The 9,323-nt window shown below is 46.6% G+C and overlaps 2 protein-coding genes across 2 annotated transcripts; one reads left to right on the top strand and one right to left on the bottom strand.

Moving 5' to 3' along the window:
* Positions 1–239: 239 nt before the first annotated feature.
* Positions 240–4,293, bottom strand: rnf114 (ring finger protein 114). The gene is made up of 6 exons (XM_031845328.1): positions 4,104–4,293; positions 3,055–3,205; positions 2,802–2,908; positions 1,798–1,912; positions 450–557; positions 240–361 (listed from the first exon to the last, which is right to left on the bottom strand). The coding sequence occupies exons 1-6, from the start codon at positions 4,241–4,243 to the stop codon at positions 296–298; spliced, it is 687 nt and encodes a 228-aa protein (XP_031701188.1). The 5' UTR covers positions 4,244–4,293; the 3' UTR covers positions 240–295.
* Positions 4,294–4,831: 538 nt separating this feature from the next.
* Positions 4,832–9,317, top strand: spata2 (spermatogenesis associated 2). Its single transcript, XM_031844336.1, has 3 exons — positions 4,832–4,913; positions 6,220–7,069; positions 7,937–9,317. The coding sequence occupies exons 2-3, from the start codon at positions 6,719–6,721 to the stop codon at positions 9,275–9,277; spliced, it is 1,692 nt and encodes a 563-aa protein (XP_031700196.1). The 5' UTR covers positions 4,832–4,913; positions 6,220–6,718; the 3' UTR covers positions 9,278–9,317.
* The last annotated feature ends 6 nt before the right edge of the window (positions 9,318–9,323 follow it).

Genomic DNA, 9,323 nt, shown 5'->3' on the forward strand with positions numbered 1-9,323 from the left:
AGATAAGAGAGCAGAAACACAGTATCACTCCTAAATCAGACGGTACAATATGCTTTTTTTTTTTTGCTTTTTTGAAACCATATTGCAGGATTTATTTTCGGAATAATAAACCTATAGATCCGTAACGACAATAACAATTTCCCTGTGAAGCTGGTTACCCATAGCGGTACAGTACCACCATCCTCCTGACGGATGAATGGTGTTACAGTGCGTCTTCTTCGGAAGACTTCACGTCTCCCCGTCACTTCACTTCACTTCGGTGGATTCCCTCCTCTTCCGGATTGTTCTTCGCATGTCAGTTGTCCAAGAGGGAGCGCTGTAGAGCCTCCTGGATCATCGTGTGCTCGTCTGTGGAGTAATCCTGCACAGAGAAAATAGAGCCAATATAGAAGCGAACTGATCATTACTAACGGAAAACAGGTGTGTGCGTTTTCGGGGCTTCGACTTACAACAAAGGTGTCGTAGGAGAATGTGTGTCTGATCTTCAGGTGCTGGAAAAAGTCTGCACTCCTGTAGTTCGGGTCCCCCCAAGGCATCGAGGCACAGATGGGACACACCTGGACGGGCGCAGAGTGAAAAGTGACAATGAGTCTGTGAACAGAGGAAATCTGAGCCATGGCCAGATTCACATCCGGCCCTCACACCCTCTCCCCGCCCACTTCCAATCCGTTTGTGCATCTGCCACGTTAAGAGGCCGTTCACACGCCGCAACAAAGAGACGCTGCGTCCAAAGATTTAAAATGTTGACGAGAAACAACCAATCACAGCCGGCAGATAAATATCAGTGGACAGTAAAGGACTGCGTGGAGCTGTGCGACCCGTCCCACGGACTGTGTCGAGTCCAAAGACGTCACAGCATCCGGTTGAAAGGTCAGACTGAAGACGACAGATGGAGCAGCAGAGCTACTGTGAGGGATTCACAGTGCTGGAAATCCTTTTATCTTAGTTTGTTTAGTTCAGTGAGTGAGGCTCACTGCTATAGTACCGCATCATCATCATCATCATCATCATCATCATCATCATCATCGCAGTGTGCAACCTCCCAAGGGCCTCGGATGAAAGGATGAAACTTGTGAAAAGCCCCTTAGTGCCAATAACCATGACGTGATTTATAAAACCCAACAGTGACTCCACTACCTGAGCTTACTGACACGGTACAGTAGAGCAGCCAGAAAGATGATTCATCAAGATTATCCAGCGAGTTTATGGACAAAAGGAATCTACATAAACAGCTCTCTGCATTCCCTGATGTGGTGTTAAACTCCTGCTAATGTACAAATAAGAGTTAAAACTACAACATCCACGTCTGTCCATAATGTCAACACTTCTCAATTTCTTCTCCCATTAGACATTTGTGTGAAATTGCCATAATTAGCTTATGAATTATTGATTTATGGGCCAAAAATGCTTTTTTTGTGAAGTCATAGGGAGCTCAGTTCACCAAATTCTGACCGTTCTTCAAATTTGTATCCAGCTTTGATGTTAGTTGAGTTAAAGCTTCATTTGATACGCAGCAGAGTTCCCATTTTAAAAGCCGTTATCAGTCAATCATGTTGTTTTGACAAAGATAAAATCTTAAACCACGATTAATATTGACTGCGCAGCCCGGACGCACAACGCCGCTTTGTGTTCGTCACGTGAGACGCTCCGCACGGATGTAAACAACAACAAAACATTCACGAGATGGACGTTTAATATCTTCACATCAATACTTTGCTTCATGCAGCAGTGAGTGCGACACAAACAGATGGAGGAAGATGGGATCGGGGACATTGTTTTTGTTCTTTTAATTCCTACCACTTGTCGTGCATCACGAGCATGCTGGGAAGTGCAGTGTTCGACTAGGCCGTCCTGGTCCAGGTTCTGGCAGTTGCAGTACGGGCAGGTGAAGGTGAAGCGATTTGGTACTGGACTGTGGGAAAGAAACAGACGACAACAACATGTTAACGAGATTCCTTTCTCTTTGATATCGATATCATATTGACATCTGTTCAACTGGCCACTACTTTGATTAGTCGTCATATCCGCGTTACAAATGACTGTTTCTCAAACTTCTCTTGTTTGTAATCGTCTCTAAAAAGCTGAAATGTCACCATAGAACCACCATGGAACAGCAGTTCCACTTCTTAGAACCGGAGTCTCTTTGTTTTTGTAGTTTTCGGCAAATTTAACGAAAGGAATTGTAAGAGTCTAAAACATTGATGCTTCATCAGCGTACATGCAGGTGTGCGCGGTTCCTTTAGAACGTTGTCTTCTTACTCCTGCTGAACAAAACGTGTCGGCGTCATAAAAAGTATTGTCGTTGTCTTTTGGAGTCTTCACACTTCATTTGTTTGTACGTCCTCTGGTGTTTCAGAGAATAATGCAGCGCATAGAGTATAAACTCCTCCGTTACCGCTCGGAGGCTCGAGTTACGGCAACAAGCACAAAGAAAGCTTAATAAAGCATTCGTTAAAAGATTTTCCCACAAAGATCCTTTACTACTACTTTCTCATGTGTTTCACCCTGCAGGTCGAATGATCTCTTCACAAAGAATGTGGGATATACTAACCCTAACGCAATCAACCGAGTGATGCAGATGGTTTAAACAGAGCGCACAGACTTCTTGTTGTTGCTCACAGAACCGGTTTAAGGCCACATCAGACTGGATTGTTCAGTATTCTTCAAGGAGTTCGTGCACACAAAACAATGCTTCTTTCATGGATGTGTTGCACTCATGCAGGACTGCAAAACCTCTCTCTACTGCTCAGCTACAGAGTTAACTCTTGAGTGTTTATCATGTAGGTGACATTGAGTTTCACCTGATGATGGCGGGCTGGCTCTGGGCAGTGGTCCTCACTCCCTCCTCGATGTATTCCTGGAATTTTGAGCAGGCAGCTGTGTGGCCTCTCATCTGAGAAAGACGGACCTGAATAGCGAGAGAACGCAATTTAAAACACTGCAACCGTCTCAAATGTAGTTATGATGACGCTACAGCGATCCGTCTAACCCCCCCCCCCTTTTGCATGTTATCCAAATCAGCAGAGGCCATTTTTCAGACGCCACAGCCCCTACCTGTGTTCCACATCCTTTGCAAGCGGCCACAGACGATTGGATCTTGAGCTCCAGCTCCGCAGCTTTAGTCCAGGGGCCCAGGCCGGCCCGGCACACGGCGCAGACGGGCTTCTGTGGACGCAAACACTCCTGCAAACAACTGTGGCAGAACCTGGGAAAGAGATGGGAGATTAAGAAATATTAATGATAATAACTTTATTCATATAGCACCTTTAAAAACAGAGTTTACAAAGTGCTTTGACAGACAAAGCAGCAAATGCTGCAAGACAATAATAACAATAACAATTAGCGAGACAGTCGATAGGATGAATACAAACAAAGAAAATAAAAGAAACTGATCAATTTTAATCAGAATTTAATAAAAACGGCTTATCGCCAAGTACGTAACATGTACAAGGGATTTGGCTTGGTGTCGCAATAGTAAAAGAGATAATTTAAAAAATAGAAAATATGAAAAAATGAAAAATAAATATGATAAACAAACAAATAAGGATGTTAAAACAAGTATAATTTGATATAAAACAATATATAATCTGTCCTCTGGTGACCAGGAGGAAAGAAAAGTCTGTTTACAAAGTATTCTTACTAATAAACTGTATATTAAAATATAAAAACTGGCGCTGTCATTCTCTGGAAGATCCCAGTAAAGCTTCCTGCAAATCCGATGGAAAGTCCCCCCTCGGGAGGGCGCTGGGACTTGTAGTCCTTCAAAGCGGGTTGATGAGTCCAAGCTACGGCTGTCTGAACTACAACTCCCAGGTGAGGCCGCCTCTTTGATGTAAACAAAACTGAAACTGATTTTAGCAAGCTGACATTGGGTTTTCTTAACCAAATATCCAAAATAGAAATACGGGGTCACAACAATAACAACAACAGGCTCGCGCGTGGTCGATATTTTTGCAACTCTGACGTCGCGACACGTTAAAATAACGATCCTTTCTCTCCCTCCTCCTCCCCCATTATTTGTCCCACGGAACTATCAGAGAGAGGTGGGTTAAAGGAGGTTTTTGGACGGTTGATGTAAAATAAAATGGCAGAAATACACTCACGTGTGGCTGCATTGGGTCGTCACGGGACTGTCGAAGATCTCGAGACAAACCGGACAGACGAACTCCGACATGTCGCCGGTGGTCCCGTCGGAGACGTTTTTCTTGTGCTGTGCTGCACTAAACCCTCCGAGCGTCGCCATTTCTTTTTCTTCGCTGAGACAGTTCACCCCCTCTCAACCCCACTCCTCCTCTTCTTCTTCTACTTCTTTCAGTTTATTGGCGGACTACAAACCAACGTTTAAGGCGCATTACCGCCACCTATTGGACCAGAGTGTGTAACACATCATGACTTTATGACAGTTATCGTTTAAACACAATAATGTTATTTATAAATAAAAAAACTAAAAACATCTCTCTCTCTCTGTCTGTCTCTCTCTCTATTTTCGTCTCTCTCTCTGTCTCTCTTCCTCTCTGTCTGTCTGTTTCTCTCTCTTTCTGTCTCTGTTCTCGATTAATATACAAAATATTTGTCAATTTCAAGGTGATATTTTGGAGATAATCACAATAATGAGTTGGAATTGGAGAATGTTTGACATTATTGGTTTATTTATTTTAGCATAAACAAATTGAAAAGCAGCTAAACACAATATCGACATTTTAAATAAATAGTTTTATTTTCCTGTATATTCAGCGGATGTAGTTTGCAGCTGGTCTCTGTAGCCCCTCCCCCTTTTTAGCTCAAACAGCACGTGGGCCCTCCGCTGCTGACGAGAACTGTCAGAACTGGCGGCGCATGCGCGTTGGGATGATGGGAATTTCCAACAGCTGAGGAGGAGGCGTAGCTAGCCACACGGCTAGCACTCGTTAAAGGTAAGATGTCTTCGTGGTGGCTTTAAGAAAAGCGGTGTGGTATTTTAGCTTAAGTTCAAAAGTACACTTGTTCGCACAAGAGTCACGTCACAGTGACGGTACATGTTTAAATAATTTACTTAAAAATTGTTTCTATCCAACGATGGACCGCCCTGCTAGCTAAGCTAAAGCAATTGTTTAGCTAGCCAGCTGCGCTGCTGAAATGGGCGTTCACTGCCAGAATAATCGGGTTTTTTTGTGGGTTTGAGATTCCTGAAGAATTAACGTACACGCTCGTCCTCCGGGCGTCTACCTTTATTATCATCATCACTGGTCGTGACGGAGCGACTCTGTTGCTGTGTGATGCGCATTAGTAACGCATGCTGGATGTGTTAGCCAAGGCATGTTGCGTGCTAGCTCGCTAACTGTTAGACGGATGCCCGTTAAGGTTGATGTGTGTAGGTAGGTTTGTTAGGTAAAATAAGATAATCCTTTATTAGTCCCGCAGTGGGGAAAGGTAGGTTGGTTTGAGGTAGGTAGGTAAACTTACATAACGTTATATATCCACATCCGTATGCCTAATATAGCGCTCTTAATTTGAGCTAACTATGCTAGGTGCAGGCTATCATGGGTTTTTAAATGTATTTATTGGTTTATTTGATAAGGGACAGTGCACATTAATAATAACATTGCTGTAAATGCGCCAGAGTTATTAGACAAGAGGCTGTTTTTCATCTGCAGTCCCAAGAGACATGTTACACAGTAAACCTATAAAAACAGAATATAAGATTAAATTTACAAAGTTATGCAATATTGACCCTTTTACAATGTGTGCAGAAAGAAGTGATACTATTAATATAAGTAGTATCATCATTCAGGAGACTCTTGTACTACATTGTCATGTGTTTACACACATGTTTGTACTGCTGGCTCACATATCCACTGGCAAGACAACATAGTGTCTGTCAACAGTGAGCCCTGATGTACACTGCAGTTCCTCTAGTATTTTACTATGTTGTGTACATCGTGATGATAATCTATCAGTCCAACCTATTGTCTATATGACAGACATATAAAAATACCCACATGGTGCATCCATCAGAGCACATACTGTTTCTCAAAATAGTGACGCACACACACACACACACACACACCTCCTGTTTGAGCCATTAGAGAACAGAGAAGACTCTGGATGATCATTGTTACAAATGCTCTTTCTTTTGGACCGATTTAACACAGACTGAGTCAGTAGAAAGATATGTTTCCTTCTGTGTGCATCAGGAATGAGAGATTTCCATTTTCATAAAGCTCTCCTGTGTCTCTACAGCTTGGAGCCGGCTCAGAAGAATCCCACGATCACGAATGTGGCTCCACGATGAGTGACCTTGAGCTCTGCACACGCCGAAACCGAGGACTGGAATAGATGCAGCGCTGCGTTAACAGAGCGTGAAGCTACAGCTCCTCCTGACCTCATCGTGCACGACATAGGCCCGTGTGTCCTGGAATGAGTCGGGCTTTGAGCCGATGCCAGAGATGCCCGTAAGAAGGCGTCCCTACAGGCTGCAGCCTAGCTACGCCAACTGAAAGCACCACAACAACTGCATCTGTTGTTTGAAGGATGTGCTGCTGATTGGATGCAAAATCTCACTCCTCTTCCACCTCTCCAAAACATTATTAACGTCGAGCGTGTGCCAAAGCGTTCGCAGTGAATCATGATGACCAAAACATGGTGCTTGAATGTGGCACCCTGGTGCAGAATATGCTAAGAGGGGTGAGGCTCTCTCAGAAAAGTAGCCGAAGGGCCGACTGACAGTCCGCTGCCGACAATGGATGCCAAGTTAAAAGAGGACCTGTTTCGAAGGTATGTGACGCTGCTGGAGAGGCGTCTGGAGGGTGGAGGGGAGTACACGGGGGTTGGAGGTGCACCAGAGGGGGACAGAGGGAGGCACAAGGACAGCGAGGCGCTGCTCTCCACTGCGACGGCTCTGCTGGGGGCCTACCAGCCGGACCCGGGGCAGCGCTTCCGGATGGTGCGTTACTATGAAGTGGTGGAGAATTCCCTCCGCTGTCAGAGAGGGGGCAACATCAGGAGCCTGGAGAGAGCCTTCCACACGCTGGAGACCATATGCACCAACCTCCTGCTCTTCCCCTGGAAGAAGGAGTTCAGATGTATCAAGGTGAGTTGAGTTTCTCCTATTATTCTCACATAAAGATGAAAACAAATACTCAGAAACATGTCAACGTTCTTGGAGTTTGTAGATTTCCATATCGTATGAAAAGACCCAAAATACAGACAATTCAAGTGAACACCTGAAATACGGCCCCTTGCAAAGGAATGCAAAATAATTTATTCATCTGATTTAATTTGTAATAGTTTAAAGTGCATCTTTTAGATTTGAATAAAACTAGTGCAGAAAGAGAGATGCAGATGATCCCACTAGGAGTTATCACTTCAAGGGTCCATCTGGTGGTCTCCGCACTAGTCTGTGCAAACATTTCTATTTCATACGGGCTCTATGTGGAAACAAGATCTAGAACACATCTTCCCTAAAGAGCCTCCGTTGTAGAAGCTGTGCCACTGGTCGCAGAGACGGCAGTGATCCATATACAGAGGCTGCCTTTGTTCAGATACAATGTCGGCGCTTTGTCTCCAAAGTGTATCCTGTACTTTATTAACTGCTATAAAGAATACACTAACATTAACATCTGACAACAGAATGTGCATCTTACAACATACAAATACTCCATTTAGTTCTCCTCTAAGTTAGCATGTAGTTCGTTCGTGTTTATTGTCTAAAGCCCCGTACAGTATTTATATGTGAACCAAAAGTTGAAACATAGGATTGGAACTGGCATTACTTTCTTTTTAATCTGTATGTGAGGTGATGTTTTCAAAAGCTCTTGAATGTTTACATTTGTGCTTTTGGTTAAAGACAATCGCAAAACCAACTTGTACTTTGAGTTATTTGAATATGATATCAAAGGAATAGCTTCATTGTGTGTATTCACTGACAGTAGTGCTAATTAACCCATTTCTCTTTTAGACCTTCACCGGCCCATATGTGTACCATCTGCAGTCCGCCATTTCTGATGCCGAACTCCGAACTCTAATGCGCACCATCGGCTACACCTGTGACCACGATTCGCAGTTCCACTTGCAGGAGCACCCGGGAGGCGCGAATCATCTCCGGCAGCTGGCGTTCGAGCTCTTCCTGGCCCAGGCAGAGTGTCGTCTCCTGGGGGAGGTTGTGGCTCTGGCCCGCGGTTCGGCCTCGGAGCTGGAGGCCCTGGAACTCCGCAGAGGCTGCAGAGACGACGCGGCCGGCTGTGCCGAGGCGCTCCGCAGACGCGACAGCCTCGGTGCGGACATGGCTCGGCTGTCCGTGCGGCCGCTGGACATCGAGAGGCCTCACGCCCACCACCTGAGGCGAGGCAGCCGACCGTCTAAGTCCGTGGACGTCACAGATGGGGCCGGCCACTGGCACGCGGCAGTGAGCAAGCCCGTCCTGAAGGCCTCGCTGAGTCTGAGGAAGGAAACTCTGTTTGTGGATGCAGAGGAGGACATGAAGGATGAGATCATCAGGCCCTGCACCTCGGCGTCCCTCTTCTCCGTGGCTGCTCCGCCTTCCTACAGCCCCGTTGCGGATTTCTTCCCAATCCAGTCGCCTCCCCCGGCGGATGCTTACACATCCTACCACCTGTCCTCTTTGGATGAGATCGACTTGTACACAGAACGGGGTGTCGGGACGGGGGGAAGGCAGACCCCCTCTCGGCCTCCGTCCAGAGAGCCCCGGGATGTGCGGGACGCGTGGCTGCTCAAAGCTCACGGCAGTGTGAAGTGTCAGGGCTGCGGGCTGGGCTGCTCCTCCATGGCCTCCTGCCAGAGGTGTGACATGATCCTCTGTGCTTCCTGTCACGACGTGGACCCCTCCCCTTGCTGTGGCCTGCAGGACTACCACCCCAAATCCCCGCGGCCCCTGGACGGGTACATCCCCGTCAAGGAAAAGCTCTCCGTCTACTCCAACACTCACTCCCACTCCCACCCGCACCCGCTCACGCTGACCCACTCGCACTCTCACCCTCACCCCCAGATGGTGGAGAAGCCCCTCATGTCCGCGAAGCTGTTCGCGAGCAAGTCCGTCGCCCTCACGACGCCGAAGGGCGGCGGCGGCGACCGGCTGAGCACGGGCGGGTCGCGGTGCGGCTTTTGCAACAAGCCGGGGGCATCGCACACCTGCGTCAACTGCTCCAAGGTGTCATGTGACTCGTGCATGGGCTTGTACGCCAAGGATATTTGCACGCGGAAGAACCCCCAGCACAGCTTTGTGCCCAACCATCAGCTCAACTTCAAATCCGGCACCATATCTCACCTGGTGTACCGATGAGTCAGGGCGACGAATATTTGTTTCTCCCCTCTCGTCTTCCCCCCCC

Source organism: Anarrhichthys ocellatus, unplaced genomic scaffold (genome assembly GCF_004355925.1).
Source record: "Anarrhichthys ocellatus isolate YVR2014 unplaced genomic scaffold, GSC_Weel_1.0 scaffold5, whole genome shotgun sequence".
Taxonomy (NCBI): Eukaryota; Metazoa; Chordata; class Actinopteri; order Perciformes; family Anarhichadidae; genus Anarrhichthys; species Anarrhichthys ocellatus.